Here is a 25,387-nt window from a genome sequence, read left to right as displayed (position 1 = left end):
CCATGGCGTGGACAGGACAGAATGGGATGCTGCCTGCCTCAGCTTACTCGTGAATCGCATCCACTCAGAACACGGGTAATCAGACCTATTTGGAGCCTACCATTGCCCTGGGGAAGGGTGTATAATGGCCCAGAGGTGTCAGGCCCTGGGGCTCCACCAGTCACATACTCGGTGTGTCCTGCTCCCGCCACTGGACACAAGCAATGTACAAAGTCCCGGGACTGTTGTTAGCGGTGGGGTGATTTTCCCCAATTTTGTATGATAACAAGGCCCCAAGACCACATGGGACCACATGGCACCCAAAAAGCCCGGAAGCTGATACAGGAGATATGAAGTCATCACTTCTGCACTCAGGTAGCTCAGCCTCAGACCCCGAGGCACTGAACTGGGTGGAACAGTGTCCCCCGAAATTCTTGTCCCCATGGAACCTGTGAATGGGACCTTATTTGGAAATAGGGTCTTTGCAGATGTAATTAAGGGAAAATGAGGTAATACTGGATTTGGGTGGTCCTAATCTAATGACTGGTTTACTTCCAAGAACAGGGAAATTTGGACACAGGCACAGAAAAGACACAGAGGAGATGACTGTGTGAAGACAGAGGCAGAAGCTGCAGTGAAGCAGCTACAAGCCAAGGAACTCTCAGGATTGCCAGCAAGCACCAGAAGCTGGAAGAAGCAAGCGAGGATTCTCCCCAGAGCCTTCAGAGCGAACGTGGCCCCGCCAACATCTTGATTTTAGACTTCTGGCCTCCGGAAATGGGAATAAATTCCTGCTGTTCAAAGCCACCCAGTTTGTGGTACTTGCTACAGCTGCCTTAGGAAATTAAGACAGTGACTAAGAGCTGGGGTCACCTTGCATGTAACACTGTATTGCTGGGGGGGGGCAGAGGGGGAGGGGCAGAGAGGGCTGCGTGGGAGGAGGTGCTTTTCCTAGTTGTGTCTGCTGCTTGGGCAGGAGGCCCAAAGAACAGAACAGAACCTACAGTTCAGCGTGGCTCACGGTAGACCCGGCTTTGATGACTCATGTGTTATCATCTTTGTGTCCTCCATCGTGCCTAGAACAGGTACTGCACCCAGAGGTGCTCAGGAAACATGCATCGGCCAGGCTGGCCTGGTCTCTCTTGCTCTGTGTCTCTTGAGCACCAGAGCTGTGCCGCCTACACAGGCCTTGCCACCCGCTTCTCTGCCCTGTATTGTTCGTGCACTTTTCTTGTTCCTTGTATGCACTCATTCATCAAACTGATTGATGCCCAAGCACGATGGGGAGCTTCTAGACCAGAAGGGCTGACCTGCATCTTTCACTACGCCTCACCCACCTGACTCCCCGTGTTCCACGTGTCACGGCGCCTGCACACGGTAGGTGCCATTAAATGCTTAGTGTTTGCGGATGCGTTCGGCATGTGAGGAAACAGACGGGATTGGCTGGCTGGGCTGGAGAAAGCTATCCCAGCTTAACTCAAAAAGGAATTTAGAGGCTGCCGCTATTTGCCAAATTAGCAGAGAAGCATCGGCACCTCTGAAAATTGTCAACAGGGATTCCTGCTTACTGAGGCCATGCGCCGAGCCCATGATCCCCGCTCCAGGAGTGCGGCTTCATCCTGAGTGTGACCTGAGAAATGAAATCCCTCAGCTCTCACCAGCGGCCAGCACCGTGTTAAACCAGAACCAGAGGTTCAGCCACGAGAGGGATGCGCATCCGTGCTCCAGGCTGTACGCACCACGCTGCACACCTGGGTCCCCTTCACCATGTCGTACGTAGCACAACACCTGGAAGTCAATGTCAGTGCCCGGGGCTGTGGGCGAGGCTGGGCGGAAGCCGGCAGTGCCTTCTGACCAGCCATCCTCAGCCTGCCCCATCTCACTAGCGTGCAGCTTGTCCTGGGCAGGGGTCCCTCTGGGATGAACTGTAGTGACCAGCCCAAGGAAAGTCCTTCAGGCATGAATAGGACGTTACAGCCTACCTGGCCCTTCACATGAACCCAGGGAAGTCTCTTCACTCGGCACTGCAGGGTGAGGGGACGTCGGATAGCCCAGCTGGACCGGAACCTAGATCCCTCCAGGCCCACGGAGCCTGGTCCTTTGGTCGTGAGGCCTCAAGGGAACGGTTTAAGTGATGAGGGTTTGCACTGAATGGTACCATCCACAACTTGACACTGAAAGGTCATCCACTCAAAGGGGCTCTGAGTGTCGACCACGCCTGCTCTGGGTGGCCTTCAACCCAAAGGCCCGGCAGCACTGGGGGGTGCCTGCTGCCCAGCCAGGGCCACCATCCAAGCGCCGTGTTGGTAGCTCTTCTCCCTTCTCCCGTCCGCAGGATATGCTCACCTGGGCAGCTGCTGAGCTGGAGAGCCGAACGTGACCTTCCACGCCGGGTCTCCCCAGAGACAAAGGAAAGCGTACCACCACACGGACTGTATCGACGACACCAAGCTGGCAGCTGGGCATGACGGCCATGGGGCCCCCAAATCACCTGGACCTCTGCTGCCTCATCTGTGTCTGCTGTGAGGGCTTGAGCCTCGGGGCAGCCCCAGAGCACACGGAGGCAGGCTGGGTTCCAGACATGTGGCACTGACACGGTCACGGGACACCAGAGTGTGGAAGGGTGGGTTCCCCCAGCGGAGCTCGCCTCCCGGCCCGGCCGGGACAGACACTAGGATGGGGACTTTCCAGGAGAAGTGGCTGGAGTTCCCGGCTTCCTGAGAGGAAAAATGGGGGATGGGAGCGGGGCCCCCAGAGCAGCCGGCACATCCTGTCCACAGGGCTCACGCAGCTGCAAAACAAACAAACGCTGCCCTCAGTGGACCTCACTTTCCTTCCACGGTGAACTCTCCGCTGCAGGCTTGTGGGCTGCGTGGTCCTTCTCAGGACGACCCAACTGCTTGTCCTTGGGAGCCAAGACCCCCATCTGAGCTTAGCTGCGAGCTCCAAAGCCGAGTGGTGAGGGAGGCCGGCGTGGGCTCGCAGACTGCCCTGCACGGGGACCCGTTTCTAGTGCTCTGGGGGATGTCGGCTTGCAGAGCCGTCTGCTGAGAACCTCTGGGTCCCGGGCAGGAAGCAGCATCTCAGAATCCGACCCTGGCAGGAGAGTGGAGGCTAGGACAGGTTTGGAAGCGGATGGACGGGTTTATTCGGCGGGGCTGTCTTGTGTCAAAGCTGAAGGGACCTCGAGGCCAGTTCAAGCCTAGACCAGTCCCTACCCTGAGGAGACAGAAGTGAGGTCTGGAGAAGGAAAAAGTCCTCTTTCCAAACAGGTCCTGGCTGAGCAGTTACTGACGGATGACCCCACCAGGCCGGGGCCTCTGGCCCCTCTGCCTCAGTTCACACAGTGGAATCCTCCCTCTGCCCTCGCCCTGCCTCATACAGAAGCAGCCTGGGAGGCCTGGCACACCCCAGGTCCTTCGAGGGAAGCGCCCCTTGTTGAGCCCCATCAGCCCGGGGCTGTAAAGACAGTGCCCCACACTGTCCCCCATCAGCCCGGGGTCAGAAAAGGTCGCCACTAACAAATGTGGGAATGAGCCACCGACACGGACTTTATTGGACGCCTGGAGGTCACAGATCAGCTGGTGGGTCCCAGACCTGCGGCGCCACGGAGCATCAGTATCTCTGCTGAGGTGTCCGAGTGCCAGGCCGCCAGGGAGGAGGCCGGGCTAGCAGTGGGCGAAGCCACACCGGAGTGGCAGCTTCCGCCTGTGGCCCCCCACGGCCACCTGCCAGCTGCACCCTCTCCCCTATGTCGCATGCTGGGGGCGGGAGGGAGCGGCCCAGAGGAGAGAACAGGGAGGAGAGAGAGGCCACGGCAGCCCATCGCCTCACCACCTGCTCCTTCCTTCGGAGGCCTTCCTGCAGTCGGCAAGAGCGCGGACCCCAGCGCGGCGTGCAGGTGTGAAGGCCTGGCGGCGAAAGAGAAGAGGGGCGGCTTGTGCTGGGGGCTGAGGCTGTCCCGGAGCTCCGGGCCCCAGGGAGGCTGCCCTCGGGGCCCAGATAAGGCAGAGGGGGACGAGGAACTAGGCTCTCAGTCCCCGGAGCCGCCTATTTCCTCTCACGCTGGCACCAGTGGAGGGGAAGGGGGACGTGAGACGCGGGACAAACCAGACAGCGCTCCCACCCGCCCTGCAGGTCCTGGCACTGGGCAGCGGGTGCTAGAGACTCTGAGGGCAGCAAACACTGGCCTGGCTCCGGCAGAATCCCTGAGGGATCAGGGTTGGCTCCTGGCCCCGATGGGGAACGGCCTGGGGTCCTCATCCCAAATCCTCCTTCCAATCCTCTCTGTCGAGCAGCGCAACCCAAGGGACAACAGCAGTTGCGTTTTTTTAAAAACCTGTGTTTCCTTAAAAACTAATTCTGAACATGAAGGCTGTATCAAAAACAACAACAACAAAAGAGGCATTCTTTGCTGCATTAAACATGCACCATGCTCAGACCCGTATGCCGGGGCAAGGGGGTCGGGGAGAAGTCGAAGGCACTGGCCCTGCCCGGCACAGGGCTCCTTCTCCCGGGAAGGAGGCTCCCACTGGGGGAAGGCCAGTGAGCAAATCCAGACCCTGAGGACAGGGAAGGCCTGGCAGCACCCACCACTGGACAGACGGGGCCCTTCAAGTAGCGGCCGAAGAGCATCCAGCCCAGGCCGTGAGAAGGAGGGGCACCTCAGCCACAGGCGTCCCTGAAGGAGGCAGGGACACCTGTGCTCAAAGCTGTAACGGTGGACATCGGCCCTATGGCCAGAGGCCCAAGGAGGCCGTGGTCTGGCCAGGCCTTCCCTAGGAAAGGAAGACATGGGGATTGTCAGGCCATCTACACACCAGAGGCAGGGCTGGGCCTGACGTCTCCCTTGAGCTATGACACTTGGGAAGGCACCGTGCTTAGCACCTGGTAACCGGAGGTGGCTGGGCCACCCCACCTAGCCAGGCTCTCCTGGGCACCCACTCAGCATCCCTCTACTGGGGAGCCTGCCAGGGCCTGCAAGCCTCCAGGAGTCATGGTGACTAGAGATTCCCACCCAAACCCCAGGTTGGCCAAGCCCTCCCTCCCGTGCTGGGGCTGGCAGAGCCGGTGGGCACGTGCTGGGGCTGGCAGAGCCGGTGGGCACAAGTGGGCACAAAGTTTCCCACCCCGAGTGGAGCCTCCCTGGCCCCCCGCGCTCCCAGTCTCATGACATCCTGGGGACTGGGCTCCTGGTTAGCAAGGCATCCCCACAGGCTCTCCCCTCCACATCCACATGGCTGAGACAACCTTGGCTCCACTTCCTATAGTGACCTTGCTCTCTGCATCTTGCAGGATTCCATGAACCCACAGGGCTGAGGAAAAGGAAAAAGGCAGTGCAGGGGTCCTATGACCCGGCTTCCACCCTCCCTCCCTTGGGAATAGAGGTTCTGGCCCTACAGGTCCAAGTCTGCACCTCACTACGTGCCCCTCCACAGGAGAGAGTCTGCTGGCTCAGGAAGAGCACAGGGCTTGGGGGCGGTCAGAAGAGGCTGGGGGCAGCCTGGCCAGGCACGTCGTGGTCCCGGATGTACTGTAAGATGTCCGTCTCGTCCATGGCTTGGATCTGCTGCTGCTGCTTCTGCTGCCTGGCCACAGCCTCAGATGAACCCGCCCTGGGGGGAACAGCTGGCTTTCTGAGTAGCGCTGGCTTAGCTGCCACTGGAGGCTTGGGCTGGGGCTGGGGCTGAAGCTGGGGTTTGGACTCAGCCCCCAGGTTCAGAATCTGGTCCAAGTCCTCTTCGACTCTAGAGAACCAGAGGGAGAAGCCCTGAGCACAATCTCCTGCAAAAGGGACAAGGTGCCCCCTGCCAAGGCAGGCACCCCTGCAGGGCACTGGGCTCGGTCCCCCCGCCTCCCAGCCTCGCCCTTCCACCCATCCGCCCCCGGGGAGGAACTGAGGGGCAGGGCTCTCCTTCCCTGCACCCCCGCAGCCCAGCGCGAGCAGAGCCGGCCCCTTGGCAGCCTCTGCAGGACTGCTTTTCGGGTGACCCCACTCCAGACAAGCTGGCTCCTTTAGGTGACTCCTCCTTCAACCCTTCAAGAAATAACAGTAACAGCTGCCACATACGGAGCTCCTGCTCTGGGCCACGCACTTTAGACCCATTACCTTTTGCTATCCTCAACAACCCATGGGGAGGTACAGCGCAATCTTCTCCCTGCAGATGCGGACGCTCAAGTCCTAGGAGGCCGAGCCACCTGCCTGAGGTGAAAGCATGTGGCCGGCCTGAGCTGGAACCAGTAAGTCTGACTTGAGATGCTGGGCTCTCATCCAGGCCAAGTTCAGCCAGAGAAAGAATGAATGAGGGGCTCTAAGCCATCGTGGGGTGGAGTCTGCCGGCCCACAGCGTCCCCTGGTGGGCCACCCGGGCGTTCGTTAGACACGGCCCCCTGAGGGCTGAAGCCGGCCTCGGCCATCACCCACCAAGACTCCGCCACGCCCCGGACCTGACGGCCTGTTGGTGGAACTGAAGGCCGAAGCAGTGTGACGGTCACTCAGGACCAGCCCAAGTCCTGGACATCAGGAAAGAGAGGCAGCCCCGCTCTGCCCTCTGCCCGAGGGAGCTCCTGCTGCCAGCTCCTTGTGCAAGGACTCAACCCCTGCAGACCAGGTGCACAGCGAAAAGACCCATTCAACCCATCCCCCGACCTGCCCACCCAATCAACGTTGGGCTGGGTACCTACCACGGCCGGCCTTCTCCACATCCGTTAATTCACTGAGTAATCACAAGACACTGTCTGGTAGCAGATGTTAGCTCCATTTTACAGATGTGAAAACTGGGGCACAGAAAGATGAAGGGCCTGGCCTGGGGCCCACAGCTAGCTGGGGACAGGGGAAGGAGAGCAGAGGCGCTGCAGGCAGAAGACCGGGGGGCCTCGCGCAGGCCACTTGGCCTCTCCAAGCTTTGGTTTCCCATCTGCCAAATGGCAACAGCGGCATCACCCCACAGGGTTACAACCCCTTGTACAGAGACACGCAGCGCGGCAGGCGGAGTGTGGTTCCCTCCCTCATCCTGCTACTCCTTCAGTGGCCTCAGCCCACCCCACCTGCCTGGTCCTCCGTCTCCCTAACTGTGAACGGGCTCCAGCTCAGACAGCAGCACGGCTGAGTAAAGGCAGGAGCAGAGGGGAGGCACCTCTGGCCAGAACAACTCCCGGCACCACAGGGCCTGGCAGAGGTCTACATGAGGGTGGAGGTGCCCTTCCTGGGAAGGGCTGCCTGCCAGGAAGCAGCTACTGAAGGGGCAGTGGGTCACCCTGCCTGCTTCCTCGGTCAGCCTCCTGTGATGCGGCATAGGCCCCAAGGGGAGAATTCAGAGCCTCCCACGGATGGCAGAGAAGTGAGCAAAAGGTGTCCCTCCAGACCCAGAGGGACTGGCCCAAGCCAGGCCTTGAAAGAGTGAGTTCCAGGCAATCCCAGGAGGCATCACCCCGGGACAGGCTCCTCCTGGCAAGTTCAGCTCAGCTGTGTCCCCGCTCCCTCCAAGTGCTGCCCTTCCTTGAGCCCCCCTGGGGCAGGTGCTGGCTTGTCCTACATCCTCCACTGGAGGCTGGGTACCCAGGAAAAGCGCTGGGGGACTGAAATCCTCAAACAGGGGCCCTTAGGGAAATAAAGCAGCAGCTAAAAGCTTGTGTCGGAGTTCAGGATTTATACTGCTTGGCAAAGCAATGACTCTTTGGAGCGAATCAGGAGCTGGATTTGCTCTGAGGCAGAAGGTGGGGCAGTCACACCTGGGATACAGGTGGCCACACAGCATCTCTTGCCAAGCACCCTATTTCCAACTGGGCTCCCTGAGTCACGGGTAAAAATAGGTCGCACAGACACAAGGTCCAGCTCCCCTCCCTTCCAGGCCCTGCAGGTGTGAGGTCAACCACCGAGGCCACTCCTCTTCCCCAGGTCTCTGCAGAACTTGACTAAAGACCAAAACTGGGGCCCCAGAGCAAGAGGGAACGGGGGTATCTCAGCCTCCAAACCCGGCTCAAGCGCCCCTCCATGCTGCCTCAGGATGGGATGGCAGATGCCAGTGGTGGAATGAAGGGGTGATGAAAGCACTGATGGATGGATGAATATTAGAAAGTTTATCATAAGGAAGCCCGGTTACCACCTGCATAGTCCCAGGACACACACAAAGAAAAAAAAAATACGGTTCCTGCTCTCAAGAGGGTAATTCCTTCTTTACCAGATGTCTGGCAGAGCAAAGGCAGGGTCACAGGACTCACATTCTCTATGGCAGTGACTGCCAGAGAGCCCTGTGGGATGTAGGAGGCCTTACAAAGGAAAGGGTCCCAGGGACCAACCGGAACGTGAAATGCTGCGTTGGCATCGCCCTTGAGCCACGCGTGCCCACACACTAAAGGCTTGGAAAGTCCTGCTTAACCCGGACATCTGGCCACAGAGAGCGTTTGAAGGTAACACCTTTCAGACCCCCCAGACCGGCGTTCCGCAGAACATGGGCTGGAAAGTTCCAGTGTAATGGATTTAGTATAAACGATGCCCAAAGGTCCCACTGGGTCTGCCCCGCTAGGACATGCTGAGTCCTAGCAACGGCAGAGGCTCCCCGGGGCTGACCTGCTTCCCTGGGCCTCAGCGTCACCCCGAAGCACATAACAACAGTCCCAGCTTCTCCCAGGGAGTACTGCTGCCTGGGTGTCAGCGGTGAGGACGCAGGATGAGCGTGAACAGCTGCCAGGGGCCATGGGGAGATGTAATGGCAGGGAGCCGTCGCTGTGACTCGGGCTCGCCGGGCACTCGGAAGGCTAACAGCCCGCGGTTGCTAACGAGGGCGGGTGGTGACAGCCTCCCGGGATCGCATGTCCAGCGCCACGTAACTCTTCCTGGAAAGAGAGAGCTCAGAGTCCCGTAGACGGCCAGGCTCGGCCTGCCTCCTGGGGACATAGATGATGCGATGCAGAGACGCACAGTGCCCAGCGTGCTGAGGAAGCAGCGGCACGAGCAGAAGCCCAGGGAGAGCCTGCCGGCCCCGGGGTGGGAGGCGGAGCTGCCAGCCTCTCCTCCTCCAAGCGCTCAGAGTCCTGGAAGGGGGGGACGACGGGACACAGGCAGGCTGACCTGGGTCCCAATCCCCGCCTGTCACCTGGGAGCTGGGGGCCTTGGGCCAGTCACCTCTCCCACCCTCCATTTTCCGTAAAAAGGAGAAAATAGCACCTACGTGGAGGGTGAGGGTGGGAGGCGGTGCTGCTGTGAGGATTAAATAAGATAACATGTAAAGAGCCCAGCATACTGCTTGACACACGGCACACCCCTCGCGGCGGTCAGGTGTGCACATGTTCTGTCAATCGGCCTCCACGTAACAGGCTAAGCCTCGCTCTCCCCTCCATAAGGCCTGCCGATGGGTACCAGCCACTGCCCAGAACGTCTGCACTTTGCCCCCCCCGACGTGCGCTGCGTGCTACCAAGGCAGTTTTATGTATCTGTTCCCAACCTGTTGATGCCAGTTACACTTGCTCGTGCAATTACATAATTCATTCTTTACATACCCTATTTGTATACACGCAGTCCTGTCTTTCTAGAATTTGAGGAGCTGCTGACAGCCCCCCACCCAACCCTTTCATCGCACCCCACTTGCTGCCTCCTGGTCAGCCCCCACCCACAGGCTCCTGCCTCTGATGGGTCGGGATTCCCTCCCTCGGAGCCCAAGGATGGTGAAGTGCTCCCAGACTGGACGGGTCCCTGGCTCTGTCCAGGCCACTCTCAGACCTGGTAGAGCAGCACTGGGGACAGATGGTACCTGAACAGCTCCTCGGAGGCCTCCCTGCAGCCTGGGCGGGACGTGGGTCCTCCACCCCCGTGGGCAGCTGGCAGCAGTAAGGGGTCACCCAGGGGGACGGCTCCGCCGAGGTCAGGATCGTCAAACAGCTTCAGGGCTGCGGAGGAGGCAGCAGCAGAGGGGTCAGAAGAAGTCCTAGCCTGTCCTCGGCTGCCTGCGGGGTGCAGGGTGGAGAGGGTCTGGCCCAACCTCCTGGCACAGCCAGGAGAGAGGAAGCAATATTGTCACTTCGGTCTGCAAGGCAGATTGCGGAAGTACCAGAGGAACGGGGCCACGTGGGGCAAGAGACATGTGCTCACGGGGGCCTGCAGCCCTGGCCCCCGCCTCCCTCCATGCTGGGCCAGAGCCACCTGATGCCACTCCTCCCGGTTTCAAGTCCTTGCGGCCTCCCCACTGCTTTTAGGAGGAAACAGCCTCTTCAGCTCACACCCCGGGCTCCCCATGGCCCCGGCCAGTCCCCAGGGCTGCACCCCAGTCTTCCTACAAGCGCTCACTGAGCGCCAACCACCGGCCCAGGGCTGCCAGCTCTGGGATGCAGTGGTGAGCAGATACGGCTCTGACCACGGCCTCTGCCTTCGAGGAGCCGGGGTCTACTCCCCACCCTCTCACCGCCTCCACTGCTCAACGCTGCCCTTCGTGAAAGGTAACTGCAGCTTCTCCGCCTGGAATGTGCTTCGTCAGCAGCCCTGGCAAACTCCGCTGACCTTTCAGGATCCAGCTCAGGTACAGTTCCTCCACCTGACCCTCACCCAGGAAGCCTTCCCTGGGGTCCCCACAGGCACGGACGTCCTGCTAAGACCTGTTACAGGCCCAGGCTAGCCTCTAATGGTCAGGAGACGTCCTGTCTCCCTCAGGGAGGCCCTGAGGCCAGAACTGTGATTCACTCATCCAGGTGTTCTCGGCCCCAGCACAGTGCCTGGCCGTCAGTGAGCGCCTGGTGCCGGCTGAATTAATGGGTGACATCAGTTCCCTACCCTGGATGCAAACGCGGGCGGGGATAGGAAGGGTCAGAACAGGCACGAGTGTGGAAGTCCCAAGGCTGCTCAGCTTCCCTGTTCCAGCTCTGCACTGGACCCTCCCTCGGGGTCTCTGCAGGGGACACAGAGCCTCTTGTTAGACTCCAAGTCATGCAGAGACCCAGCAGGCCGGAGGCAGGCCAGCGTCCACTCTCCACCAGGTGCCCACATCTGGCTGCAGAGGTAACAAAGGCACTTCTACACCAGTCACAACCCACACTTTTCAAAGCAGCAAAGAAAACTACTCTTTGCTTCTGAGGGATGATTAGAATAAACATACAGCCCTGGAACGTTCCAGGCTATGGGGACACAAGGTGTGAGACTAGATTTCTCCAGCAGAAAATCTCTCCACTGACTGCATCTGCATCGTGTTAACACATGAGCCGTCCTGCTCATGTGTGGTGGGTCCAAAGCCACTCGTAGAGCTTGGCTGGGTCACCCGGGAGACACCGAGAGTGAAAGGAACACCCCCGGGGCTCTACTTACAGTCCCTGGGGGGCGCGTCCTCTGCGGGGCTCCGGGGAGAGGGCTTCCTGCCCGGGCCAAAGAGCCCCTCGTCGGGGTCCACCTCCTCATCAAAGATGGAGAGACAGGGCGAGGGTTTGGGCTTCACGGCCACTTCCTCCGGGCGTTTCTTGGGCTTCTTGGAGCTGGGGAATCACAGACAGAATTCGAGGTTAGCACCTCTCACAAGAGCCCTGCCGGCCAGCCACACAGGCACCGGGCAGGCTTGAGCTGGTGTCGCGTAGGAGCTTTCCAAGGAGCGACAGTGAGCTGGGGACGCGCCGCTACGGAAGCGGCCCAGCCCTGCGCCCAGGGAACGGCCGCTGTGGGGTGTGTGGCAGGTAGGAGGCTGTCCGGACTACACGACTGACTGCAGACGACTCCAGCCCTGAAGGGCCAGCAGGACAGGCCACAGGCCACAGGCCGTGCCCTCCTTCCAGAGCTGCGAGGCCACACCACCTCAGCACCCCGGGGGCCAGGCTCATCACAGAGCCACCGACAGCCGCTCGGACACAGGGATGGACGCACCTGAGGCTGCACACCTCAGGGCCTGGACCCAGGGGAGAACAGAAGGCAGCCTTGGGCAATGCTCCCTTGTTTCCACCCACACATCCCCCCTTCCCTTGAGCGGTCTAACCTCCGTCGTTCCAGAAAACACTTCAGTCCCACTGAGCCAGCATCGCCTCCTTCGGGAAACCCCTCTGGCTACTCAGAGCCCCAGTCACCTCTGCACCCCTCGGGTGCCTTTGCGTCTCATTCATCGACTGGCCAAGGTCCTGCTTTGGGCCAGACACTGCTGCGGGAAACCAGGAGGGGACTCGGGGAAGCTTCGGGCCCCGGGAGGGCTTTATTTCCTGATCCGGGTGGTGGTTACACAGCGGACATGGCAGCCTTCAGGGAGCTGAAGACTGCAGATCTACACACGTCACTGGAAGGTATAGTGCCAGGAAATAAACAAACCTGGTTTTATTTTAACAAGGTGATCCAACCCCTGCTGGTGGTGCCTAAATTAGCCATTTTAAGGTTCCTGCAAACAACAGAAATAAGCTTCTAACCGGAAGTGGGGCTTCCGTGCGCCTGTCTGCCTGGAGGGCCGTTCCACTGGACCGAGGCCACCAGCTGAGCTCATGCGGGCGATACTGTGCAGTCAAACTGTGCTGATACCACTGTAAACAACACACAGATTAACCAGCAGCAGAGAAACAGCAGCAGGGCGGCCCTGGGTGTAGGAGGCCAGGGCGCTCAGAGGTGGCTGTTCCCACGGTCTGGATTTAGGTGTCTGCTAGAATTTCAGTCTCCCGGTGGAGGTGGGGAGAAGCTAGGAGAGGTGAGGCTGCACCTGCTGGAAGGCCGCGGGATCAACACTCCTCGGCGCTCAGGGCCGAGGCCCCAGCGGGAAGATCTCTCTCAGCAGACGAGGAAACGGTGGTTCAAGAAGCTGGGTGTCTGCTGAAGGCCACACGGCAGGCAGGGCCAGGGACTCAATGGCCGCACCCCAGTCCCTGCACTTTTCTCCATCTCGGGCACAAGCCAGATGGGCTCAGGCCACAGGCCACCAGGGCCACACCTCCGCTGTGGTGTCATCCCCAGGCCCTGCCTGTGGTGCTGGGCAAGGTGAAGGGAGCCTGGGCTCCTCCAGAAACTTCGTCTGCGCTTCCTCACACGTCTTAAGGAGTCAGGGTGTCCTGCTTTTCCTGGGATGTCTTCCCCTTCTGCCTCACAGACCAGGCAGAGCCAGCGCCGCTCTAATGACCCCTAGTAAGCGGGTACCGACGAGGCCCTGGCCTTCGGGGCAGGCCAGCTGGAGATGGCCATAGCCAGCCGAGACCCGCTGAATGAGAACCCCAGCGGCAGGCGCCGGGAGCCGCTTGTGTCCCTGTGGACGCTGATGACCGGCCATGTTTGGGAGCCACTGGACCAGCCAGGGGCCTGCGGGCTCCGTCCCACGGCTGCCCCTCAATTACCCGTCGCAGCCGCCCTTTGCCTGGCTGTGCTTCTGCACCCGGCAGGGGCTGCCACAGTGAAGGGCGGGGAGCCCCCAGCAGGGAGCTCGCAGCCAGCGTCCGCAGGTCCACCCTGCTCGGAACCGGAACTGGCAGCTCTGAAACCACCCGTGGGGAAGGCACACACACATCCTCCCCAGCAGACTGGCCCCCTGGGGCAGGGGCTGGGGCTTCCCACCAACCAGAAATCAGAGGCAGCACAGAGAGAAGGGAGGGTCTGAAGAACAAAGGAAGTGAACGGACAGACGTGATTAATTATCTCTGGAGGAGCCAGGCAGAGATTTCAACGATTTTCCTTCTTGCACCTACTTCTGGTTCGGAGAGCACAAATTAGGCCTGGCTTTCCTGCTATGTGAGTTTTCCTCTCAAATCCGATGAATGTTCCTGTTTTTCTCCCTGGAGACATTTTTTATCTTCTGTGTCTTGAACTGAAATAAAGCGACTCTACAGCCCATGGGGCTGCTCAGTCAGGCACCATCTAAACCCCACCCTGTTCCTCCTGGGCCATCCTCCGTCTCCCCGACTACCTCCGACCCGTCTCCAGGGGAGACAAAGAAGAAGAAGAAACACGGAGCTTTGATGGCCGAAAGCCCCAGGGTCCTGTCCTGGTTAGCCCCAAATTCTGGGGACTCAGTAGTGTGCCTGGTCCAGAGCAGACACTCAATAAATATTAGACGAAAGAACAGATGGATGGAGGGGCGGCGCAAGGATGGACAGACAGACAGACGGATGGGGGGAAAGGGAGTGAAGAGAGAGGGGCGGCCAGCATCATCTCAGACAGAGGCCTTCCACCCCACGGCTCCTCCTCCAGGGATCTCGCAGGCACCCCAGCTGGTCTCTCCAGCAGCCCCTCGGCCCTCCCGTAAGAAAAGCTCATCCTTTCACTCGGAGTGACTTCTATGTGCCAGCGCTTGGGAAGTACCTCCCACGGGCAAGAACCTGTGCTGGGTGATGAGGGCACAGAGGTGAGGAAGACCTGGCACTGTCCCCAGCAGCTCACAGCCGAGCAGGGTCACAGACATACACCCGTCATCACCACACAGGGCACTCATTCCGTGATAGCCGGAGCCCCGAGGAAGGAGCCAACCCAGCCCGAGGGCTTCCTAGGGGAGGTGGCGTAGAGGAGGGCAGTGACCTGTGGGGCTGAGGGCAGAAGACTGACACAGGCAGAGAGACCCTCAATCTGTGAGGGGCTATGGGACTGGGCACCACCGGGAACCCAGTGCCCCGTGGAAGCTTTGCTCCTGGTCCCTGGAGGAACGACCAGGGCCCGGACTGGGGAAAATGAGAGCAGGGAGGCCGTCAGAAGGCAAAGTGCTGATAAATGTGGACTGCTGAAGTGACCCGTGGGCAGAAGGGACAAGTTTAGGATGGTGCCAGATTCTGACTCAGGGACAGGACAGGCATTTCAATGTCAGGTGAGTCACTCAGACTCCAAGCCCGTCCCCTCCCCTCCCTCACACATCGTGTGAACGTGGACTCAGACTGCACACACGGCTACGGTCCTGGCGCCCCCTCTGTCCCCCCTCAGCTCCTTTCCACCTGCATCCACCCGGGTGCCCGCAGGACACACCACCCAGTTCTGCCGTGCCCGCCACCAGCACACCCTCTGCACGGAGCCATAAAGGATGCCCCCTCTTCTCCCTCCTCCAAAGGAAGGCTGGTACGATCAGACTCCTGTCACCAGGGATGGGGCAACTGAGCATCAAACAGTGGGGTCTGCAATGGACGGAACCGCAGCTGCCGACCTTGTGCGGGTTCCCGCACAGCACGGGTTGCAGGAGGTCGGGGGTGGGGGGCAGTGGGGGGAGGTCCCTGGACGGGTGCAGGCACATGGAACCATGCTCCTGCAGTGCACACGCGTGTGCACGCACAGACGTCAGCTTTCCTGCTGTGTGTGCCTGATAGAAGACAGATGTCCAGGCCAGGCCACATCCTGCAGGCGGGCGGGGAGCGCGCATGAGTGACAGGCGGCAGGTGCCACAGCTGACAGCTCTGATAGGCCAAGGAGCGGCCCTGCTCCACGGGGCTCAGGCGGCTCTGGTGACAGGGACTGACATGAGAACGTCCTCCCCTCCGGCCACCCAGGGGGCTTGTGTCAGTGTTCCCGGATGCACCTGCCCCTGTGACAGATCCCCGATGGGGACCAAGGGCCCAGGTCCTGAGTGCACTTGAGTTGCAGAGGCATCTCCTAGACTAACCAGAAGACGGTGGATCCTTCTGAAGCCAAGACTCACAGACAACATGACTGTTACCTTCAGAGCCAGGGTGATACTAAATCAGACACGGAAATCAACTCTTTTCCAAGCGTGTAACGTTCCTGCTTCAAAATACAGCACTTTTCACTTTTTAATCTTAAATTCACTTTCTTTTTTTTTCCCCATTAGTGAAAATTCTCGGAGTGCCAGTAAATGAACTTGTGATGTTCATTCCAGGACAATGTGATTTGCAGCAGCGCTAGGCAACGGGCTTCCGCCGCGACCCGATCACAGGAGTCGCGCCAATCACGGAGGACAGGCATTCACCCTGTGGGCCCACACCAGCCTCGCTGGGCCAGGGGATTCAGGAAAGCACTGGAGGAAGGGTGAGCAGGGTTGGGAAAGCTGTGCTCCAGGCAGAGAGAAGACCCCTGTGAAAACGCTGAGGTGGGAAGGGCTTGGTATGTTCAAGTGCCCAACAACTGGACGGCAGGTGCATGGAGGGAGGAGGGGGAGGGTCTGAGGGGAAGTCGGGCCACATCCCGCAGGGCCGGGGATGGGGGCATTATGACCGGTCTGAGGGAGGACCCCCTGGAGGGGGATGCAGGAGAACCTGTGTACGACCCCAGGCCAGTCATTTCACTCTCTGAGTGTCTCCTTATCTGTTCAGTGGGAACAAGGAATGATCTGGAAGGTGCAAAGTGGAGCCTGTACGCTGCTGGGCAAAGCAGAGGCCCGTGATCACAGGCGCTGCTTGAGGACGTCTAGCTCACATTGTGTTTCGTCCCAACTGCCTCCATTCTGGGCTCTACAAAGTAAACCGGCCAGTCCAGGTAGCTGCCCTGGACGCCCATCATTTGCTCCTTTCCCACAAGTCACACCCTCAGCAGCCCCAGCCTGACTCTCCAGGCCACTGGGCACCCTTCCCGCCCCGCGAGGGACCAGGACCTCAGGGACCTCTCTCTCTTCTCAGCTTGTGGGGGATGACATTTCTCCTTCTCTGCACAGGGGCGGCCAAACGTTGCCCCTCACCCACCACGGCAGCAGCACCAAGAAACCAGGGCGGCCCAGCTGAAGGGGCTCTGCCACCCCCGGCTTGAAAGCAAAACTCCCAACCCTGATCACACCCACGGCGGCCCCGACAGACCGTATGAACAAACAGGCAACCGCCAGGCCAGATATAAACAGAACCCGCAACCTGCAGCCACCGGCCCAGGAAGCCACACCGCAGTCTCTGCAGCTATGGCCCCAGTGGCCAGGCCTTGATCGGTAACTGCCAGCTTCCCTCGTCTTCACCCTGCTTCCCGCTTATTAGGTCCAGCGACAGAGGCAAATATGCTCCCCCAAGCAAACACGCAGGCTGCAGGCCGCCCCACTTCTGGTTAGGCCTCTGGCTTTCGCATGCCAATAGTCTGCAGTCAGGCAGACCCGAGCCTTCCCCTTCTGCCACCAGAAATCTTTCCTGCTCCCCGCCTGCCTGTGAGTCTCTGCCCAAACGCAGGTGATGGTGGCTAAGTCCCCTGCTATGGCCTGCTCTGAATAAGTGGCCTTTGCGTGTTCTCATCTGGGCGGTCTTCGTTTATTCCAATACCCCCAACGACACTCCAAACGCTGACGTGACCAGTGGACGCTGGTGGTCCTTGCGGCGAAGAACACCCATCCCCTACATCACCCGCCATGGAGAGCAAATGGACCGGGGCTGTGAAGTGGGCACCCGGCACAGGTGGGCGTCTCGGTCTGGGGGTGATGGGGTAAGTCCTGGGCCAGGAGTCAAGAGGACGCAGCTCCCGCTTGGACCACGCCCCAGACCGTGTGATCCTGGAGAGGCTCCTCAATTATAACCACAAAGACGCTGGAGGGGAGGCAAAGGCCCTTGTGTACACAACACACGAGGCCGATATCTGCATGACAACAGGAAATGGAAAAGCTGCCTTTTCCATTTCAATTGTGTACTTTAAACACCCAAGGGTTTTTTCAGAGCAAAGTAAACCTGAAATAGTGTTAACATCATACAAAGGAAATTTCCTGTACTTCATCCCGTTTTACCCTTACAATCACTGGGCCTGGACTTTAATTTACAAAGAGAGAAACTGTGGCTTTTGAGAAGTTCAGCAACCCACCCAGGGCCCACCGGCTGCTAAGTGGCAGAGCCGGGACTTGAACCTGGGACAGTCAGCCGCTAGCCCTGCTCTGGGGTGACCACACATCTTAGGCTTTCCTGCTTTTCCATCCAGTGGCCTTCAAACCACGCTTAGGGGCCCTGGCCTTCTGCAAAGCTGCCCAGGGCCGCCACCGAGGTGGGCTGAGGCTGAGGGGCAGAGATCCAGTCCCCACTCCTGTCCCAACCCGGCCAACTTTACTTCTGTCTGTTTCATATATCAGGGTCCTGTATGAGATTTCTCTAGAACCAAAGCGTCTTGCTACTCAGTTAGAAAAGTGGAAGGCACTGTTCCATGTGTTTGTCCCTGACACTTCTATTCACTCAGGACAGACTCTGTGCACTGCCGTGGATGGGGAAACCCATGCCTGTAGGGGGTGCTGTGGTCACCCCTAACGGTAGCTGATGCTGCAACCACCGTGACAGCTCTAGGGTGAGACGAAGGGGCCCACTGTGCCCCCTGCACGCTCCTTGTTTGGACCCAGGACGGCCGAGGCTAAGTGCTGTGCGTGGAGGTACAGCGCGAGGCCGCCAGCCCTGGCTCACAGCCCCGAGAGCGATAGGAAGAACGGCCCTCCAGCAGGAGACCAGAGAGGGAGACCCGAGAGACAGTGGTGGGCCGGGGGCTGAGAGTAACAGGAAAGGCCTCCCCGAGCCCGCCTACTGGAACCCCTGTGAGTGGCAGAGCCTTGCGGCTGGTGCACCTGCTCTCTGCATCACTGTCCTCCTGCTTCTCCCAGACTTCTGCTGAGCTCGGTTTGGGGGGCTCCTCAAGCAGGAATTTGCCTGTGGAGCGTGCCAAGAGCTCGTTAAAACACAGGTTCTTGGGCCCCGTCCAGGTTCGAGGGAGCCTGAGGTGGAACCTGCATTTCTAACCAGCTCCAGGTGGTGCAGAATTCCCAGCCGGGCTCTGCTCTCCTAGGTGGGGGCTGGAACCCTAAAGGGGCCGTAAGCCCAAAAGGGACAGCCGGGATACTTAGCAAGAGGCGTCCGAGGAGGAGCAGCTCCTGGGGCCCCTCGTGAGGCGGGGTGAGGCCAAGCTGTCCCTGCAGAGCTCCTGTCCTTGGGGGTCGCCTCGCTTCTCTATCTTGGAAACGGTGGTGAGGCGATGGCTGACCTTATTGTGGTAATCATTTCACACTACGTAGGTGCATCGCGTCATCACATGGTGCACCTTAACCTTACACACGTCACATGGCAATTTTATCTCAATAAAGCTGGGGGGAAAATAAGTAAATCTTGGGTTAGTAGATCTGGGGGCACCTGGCAGCGTGCCGGAAGTCTTCAGAACCACAGAATGATCCCAGAGTAGCAGTTCCATCCGAATAAAGGAAGCAAGGTATTTTTATACTAAAACACATACGGTTATTTTAGGAAAGATATAGCAAAATCTGTATAAATATTTATGACAAAACACATGATTCACGTTCCAGAGAAACGTCCAGCTTCACCACTTGAGGCCACGGCACAGGGCCCCGGGTGCTGGCTCCCCCTCCTTGGAGCAGACAGCAGGAAGCCCAGTCTTACAGGAAAGCGTGATCCTGCAGGAGCCAGCCTGCCCCTTGGGAAGCTGAGGGTCCTCAGGGACCTGGGGCCTGGAGGTTGCGGAGCTCCCTGGACACTGGGGGAAGAGGAGGGGGCAGCGGGCCTTGTGGATGGGCAGGGTTTGGAAAAGCAGGGAGGACTTCCCAACACAGGGGAATTAAGTCCTTAAAGACCCCTTCACTGGAGAGGCACAACCAAGACCCCCAGCAGAAGCTTTTAGGACCTTGTTCTGGGTCAGGTGACTGGGGGGAAAGCTCAACAGAATAAACACTCCATACACGAACAAGTTCTTTCATTGCCTGTAATAGCAAAAACCTATGGAAAACACCACAGTGTCCCCCAGCGGGGGCCTGGGAATGCCATTTACAGCACATCAGCCTGATGGGCTAGCACCAAGTTAAGAATGTACAAGTCTATTTACTGATCCGGAAAAACCCAGTATGTAAGCTGAAAAAAAGCAAATTATGGAATGGCGCACATAACGCAGTTCCATTTCGGTAGTAAAACGTGAATATCCAAAAGTGTACACCTTTCATGATGAAAGGGCTTTTAGCGGTGTTTGCAATATTTCTACACTAATCATACATCATTTGAGTTACAATTTAAAATGTTCCTCGCAGAGTATTTCCAGCAGAAGGCAAAACTATTATGGGAGAACTTCACCTTTCTCAGGACTGTGAAGTCTCTAAAATAGAAAGTTAAACATGAAAACTGTGTTCCACATGGAAACCGATCGTGAGGACATAAAGTGCAAGAGCGGAGTGTAAAAAGGCATGTGTACTATGTCTGCAGTTACATGGACTGGCCGGGACAGGGACACACAAAAATTCCGAAAAGAGGAGCGTGGCAGCGTGGGATTTGGAGGCGGTGAGGGCTTTGTCTATCCTGAGGCACTTTCTAAGCGTGCAGCAGTGCGTCCTTCCCTAATCAAAACCAGGTTTTACAGACAAAGGAAAGCCAGGCTTTGTGCCGTGGCCCCCACCCGTCCAGCAACCCCACAGTGGAGAAACAGCGCCCCGGCGCGGCCACGGCAGGAAGGGCCAGCGCCTGCCGCCTGGAAACGTGGCCGCTTGGGGAAGGCCGGCATCCGGCCCAGATGGGCGCTCAGGGAGGTGGGGGGCTGGGAGAGCAAGGATGCCGCAGCCGCAGCCGCAGCCGCAGAGGAACTGAGGGCACAGGATGGAGAAATATGCAGGCCAAGCATAAGTCTCCTGCAAAGAACAGAATGTTCCTCACCAGAGGGTCGGGTAGGCAGCCTTGTACAAAGAAGTCAACAGGCCCACCTGGGTGTCCCACGAGAGGCCAAGGGGACACCCTCACTTCAAGGGAGGGCCCTGCCACACACGAGGCACTAGCCAAGTCCCCGCGCAACTCTGTCCTCAATTTTCCCATCTCTGAAGGGGGTATAATCCTAGGGCCCTGCCTGCCTCCCAATCTGCTGGGAGACTGGGATCCGGGGACAGGGCAGGGAGGTGACACCAAGTCCTGACTGCCATCTGGGGCTGGATGAATTTGGATGAGCTACTGGACTCCAAATGACAGCTTCCTCACACACAGAACGAGCCCGACGCCAGAACCCGCTTCCTAGGGCACCATTTCCCAAACCAGACCCACGGTGGATATGGAAAGCAATTTGGTTGAGTCATGACCCTTAAAAAAAAAAAGAAATAGAATAGAAAATATCTATTCATGTAAATGCTAATCAGTTCCTGGCATTTAATAAACTCTCAGAAAATGTTAGTTGTTATTATTCCCAGTGGAGACGACAGCACTGACTATTGTCACATCGGTATTAAAAGAAAGACCGGCAGAAGGTCAAAAGCCTCCGGGATCCCTTTTAGGTGCTCAGCTCTCCTCGGATTCAGAAAGGAGGCCCCCCGAGTGCAGAGCTGGGGATGGTGCTGGGGCGCAGGGGGTCCCCAGACAGCCAGCACCTCACCCAACCATCTGCTACTGGAGTAAGCAGGGAATTAAAGGCGGCCCTTGCCAACCCCAAAGAGCGTTTTCCTACCCAAAAAAGGAGCTGCTTTGCTAAGCACGTCCTTTAGCCAGAGGCTGGCACAAACCACGCAAGCCCATAGCAGTCTGGCAGCAAGTAACATGTGGTTACTCAGAATAACAGAGAGGCTGAGTTCAAACAAATACAGCCCAACAAGGCCCTCGGGTCGCACAAGGCTGATAACGAGCGGCTATTACGAACTTCTCCCGACATAACCTCGCAGTCACTCCCACAGGCCGCTGACCCCCTCCTAGGACAAGGCCAGCGGGGGTGGGAGGTGCTGGAAGGGCCTGACACCTGGCACCAAGGAGCGGCAGGACCTCCGGCTCCGGCCCCCGTCTCCCCGAGCGCCTGGGATCTTTCCCAAGTCTGACTCCTCGTCCCCTCCAGGCTGGTCTCACGTCGACCCTGCAGCCATATGTCCTCATGTGCCCACCCTCACACACCCCACTAGGAGAGGAAGGCCTGCGGGTGGTGGGCAGTGCTCTCTCGACTGTATTTTTCACGCTGTTTAAGTTGAACTTGTCCCTGCCTGATTTCTCTTTGGCTCTAATTTCTTTCTGGAACAGGACCTGCGAGACAGGCAGAGAGAATGTCACTGGGTCTGTGGTCTGTCCACCTCTGCAGAGGTGGTGGGGCAGAACGATGGGGCCGTGACGTCTAACTCACTTAATTTTCATGAGAGCCGCAAAAGATGGGTGCTATCATTATCCTGCTTTCCTTGCAGAAAACTGAAGGAAAGGGGTAAATTGCCGGGATTCTGGTCCAGGGAGTCTGGCTCCGCAGTCCAGGACAGGACCCTGAGCTCGGTTGGAACGCCAGTACCATTAGCCACCAAGCCGCCTGACCTCGGGCAAGGCACCTGGCCTCTGCAGACGTCAGTTTCTTTAATCTGTCCAATGGCATACTAACAGCTGTTTGCGGGGCAGGCTGTCAATGAGACACAGTAGACAAAGTGCAAAGTACAATGCCAGGCGCGTATTAGGTGCTCAAAATCAGCAGTTCCCACCTTGTTTCTTGCTCATTCGGGCCAAGAAGTGAGGGTCCTGGGAGGCGGGCTGCGTCTGTCGGGCTCCCCCTCATCTCCTTCTGGTCGGGAGGTCCTGCCCAACGCCTCAGCCTGTGCCCATCGGAGGGGCCTGGGGAGCCTGGGGTCTGGCTCTCCGGTCTCATCTAGCCTGCAGCCCCTCCCCCAGCTCAGGGTGCTCCCCCAATGGGGGCTCAGGAGCAGCTCACTGATTGGCTAAAGGCAGGCAGAGGGACAGGAAAGGAGAAGGAACAGGAAGGTGACAGAATCAGGACACCAAGGGGCCATCAAGACCACAGCTAGTTGCCTCTTCTTCTCCGGTGTATGTGTGTGTGTACGTGTGTGTGCAAGTGTGCGCGTGTAAAGGGGACACAGTCTACCCTGGGGCTCACTCTACCTCCTTCCATCACAGTCAGCAGCTTAGGGGTCACCAGTCCCCCCCAAGCCTTACAACCACCTTGGGGAGGCAGGGCCAAGGTACACAGCCCTGTCCCCAGGGCAGCGGGACGCGGCCCAGGGAGCTCCAGTCACGCATCACGAGTCACAGGCTGTCAGCGACGAGCTGGACTGAGAACCCAGGCCTCCTGGGGTGCTGAACTGCCAGGGGTGGGGGCAGCCCTGCCTGGTCTCAGTGCAGAACTGGGGGGTGGGGGGCCACCCTGTGAGCAGGGAGGGGCAGGAGATACCTGGGCTGAGCCCCAAAGACCCAGGTGATGTTGGGACGAGCAGAGAGCCAGTTCCCTGAGTACCAGGCCCCTAGGGGCAATAACCCAGGGATACCGGTTTTCTCAGACTCCCAGGAGGGAGGGAGGAGCCTGGAGAAAGACAGACCAGACGGGGGGGGGGGGCACCCAGAAGAGGAGACGTACCGCATGATGCCCAGAGGGTCCAGGGCCTCCTCTGCCTCGTCCTCTGAGGACTTCCCTGCATCCTGCCCCTTCTGGTCCAGCGTGGGGAGACCCTCACCCTCCACTCGATCCTGCTGCTGGAAGAAGTCGAAAGCATCCCCGTCGTCCCCCCCTTGGCTGTCTGTGTCCAGGACAGAGAAATCTCTGCTGCTGAGATCCGCAGCCCCGGGGGATCTGGTACCTGTGGAGGGAGACAGAGAGGGCGCCTGACACCCACCGCCGGGGGGACGCGAGGAAGCACTTCCCGGCGCGCAAGCTCCAGTGCCAGCACCCGAGGCTGGGGGCTTCCTGCAGCGTCCTGGGACCAGGATGGTGGGTCTGGATGGGGGTAGCAAAGCCTGGGGTGGAGAAGACAGAGGGACAGAGGGAGCAGTTCCTGAACCTCTGCAGCCCAGGGCCTGTTGGGACGACAGGCTACAGTCCACGGGCTGATGGCAGAAGCCAGCCAGTGTACGTGGGTTCCCACAGAACAGTTCCAGAAATGCTTTGCAGTTGCGGAGCCCATCGGGGAGCTCTGCCAACCACGGTTGGAGACTTGCTCCGAGGGTCTGGGTGATTAGACTAGGAACTCAGTGACTGCTCCGCGAGCACATGGAAGATTCGAGAACGCACTGTGATGGCTTCACTACGAACTGGCTTACATAAGTGCTTCTCAAAGTGTGGTCCATAGGCGGGTGTCCACAAAAAGGTAACTACAGAAAGGCGGAGCAAGCATCCAGAAACTTCCACAGTACCTTGGAATGCTGTTTGTGACATACTGGGAATAAAAAAGTTAGTCCTTCCCCACAATGGTTTGAGAAGCGTGGGTTTAGACTACTTGTTTATCTCTATCTAAGTAGTTTACTGAATAGTGTATTTTTGAAAGCAGTTACTTACAAAGTATATGACCCTGTGGGTAAAGAAGCCACCTATATGCCCCAGAGTGCCTGGCACATAGGATGTGATATGTATGCTGACACAGTATGTAGAACTGAGTGACAATGACTATGTTGCATTATATTACGCTCTGTTATTTTATTAGGACAAATGTAAAAATCCCATTCAAAATCTCATGAACCGTCAATTTCATGGAATAAGCATCATGTAATAAAAAGTTTTACAGGTACAGATTCATTTAAATATGGCAAAAATCCCACGTGAGAGATCCTATCTGTTCCTCCATCTTACAGATAAGGAAACTGAGGCACAGAGAGGCTAGGAAAGTCAGACCATCCTATCCTGCTTCCCCGTAACACAGAGGGCCAGGAGATGGGGAGTTTCTTCCAGCTACAGATAGGCTGGGGCCCCCTTCCTACAGTCAACGCAGACCCAGAGAGAGGCAAAGGGCGGAGGGCTGTGACCTCAGTAAACAGGAGGGCCGGAGAGACCCCAGCCCGAAGACCCTTGTGGGGGGCGTGGGAAAGGAGAGAAGAAAACCGGTGCTGCAGTCTCACCAGGCTCGGCTTTCCGTGCGCTCACCCGTTCCACTTTTATTTCCCCACATGGTTTTTTTTCAAAATTGGTTTATTTCCTGTTAATTTTCTTCTGAAAAATTCCCATCTGTCTTGGGAAACTAGGAGATTCACGGTACTCGGGAAAAGAGTTAAATGCGGTGAGTGCCCCGCACCCCCGGATGGGAGCCCTCCCCACGCAGGACGGGGACACGCCCGCAGCGTTCTGAGTCCAGTAGGTGTGAGTGGGGGTGAGACGTTAGCCATCGCTTCTACAGCGCCTCCTGTGTGGCGAGCTCTGCACATGTGACTCTCACCAGCACCTGTTAGCCGGGCGACTCCCATCCGACAGACAGGACTAGCGGGAAGACAGGAGGCCGCAGGACCTGGACTGAAAGTACTCGAGGTTCCCATCACTGGGTGGGAGGGGCTGCCTGGAGCCACGCTCCAAACCTCTCGGTGAGGGGTACCAGCTGAGCGAGGTGTCCCCAGGGACCAGGGCACCAGCCTGGCTGTGGGAGCACAGCCTTCTCCAGACTTTGCAGGCCCTCAGGCCTGGCTGGTGGGAGGCGGAGGCGTGTGTACGGGTGGGGGGAGCTCTGGAGGGGGCTGGCTAGGCGGGGAGTGGCTGGGCTTAGACTACGGAGAAGGGCCCTGGGTGAGCCCCATCCAGCACCCAGATGGTCAGTCCTCCAGGGCTGGGTCCCAGGCCTCTTCCACCCACCACCCCGGCCCAAGCACGGCAGTAAGGCCCATGGGCCTCAACAGCCTGGCTGAAGCTTCTGGGCTGCAGGGGGTATGTGGACCCCCCTCCCGCCAAGCCAGGGCAGGG

The 25,387-nt window shown here is 58.6% G+C and overlaps 1 protein-coding gene across 3 annotated transcripts in view; it reads right to left on the bottom strand.

The window, feature by feature from the left end:
* Positions 1 to 3,506: 3,506 nt before the first annotated feature.
* The window catches only part of HS1BP3 (HCLS1 binding protein 3), a 35,671-nt gene continuing 13,790 nt past the window's right edge, over positions 3,507 to 25,387 (bottom strand). Inside the window, exons 4-7 of one of the 3 annotated variants that reach the window (XM_067703612.1) lie at positions 23,087 to 23,306; positions 11,270 to 11,433; positions 9,729 to 9,864; positions 3,507 to 3,890 (exon numbers count right to left, since the gene is read on the bottom strand). In XM_067703612.1, coding sequence (XP_067559713.1) covers positions 3,557 to 3,890; positions 9,729 to 9,864; positions 11,270 to 11,433; positions 23,087 to 23,306 — 854 coding nt within the window. In that variant the 3' untranslated portion in view covers positions 3,507 to 3,556. Of the gene's footprint in view, positions 5,727 to 5,799; positions 8,815 to 9,728; positions 9,865 to 11,269; positions 11,434 to 23,086; positions 23,307 to 25,387 lie in introns of those variants that run through there. The other 2 variants (XM_067703613.1, XM_067703614.1) reach the window with 2 other exon arrangements.

Source organism: Pseudorca crassidens, chromosome 14 (assembly GCF_039906515.1).
Source record: "Pseudorca crassidens isolate mPseCra1 chromosome 14, mPseCra1.hap1, whole genome shotgun sequence".
Lineage (NCBI taxonomy): Eukaryota > Metazoa > Chordata > Mammalia > Artiodactyla > Delphinidae > Pseudorca > Pseudorca crassidens.
This window is presented reverse-complemented; position numbering and strand designations above follow the sequence as displayed.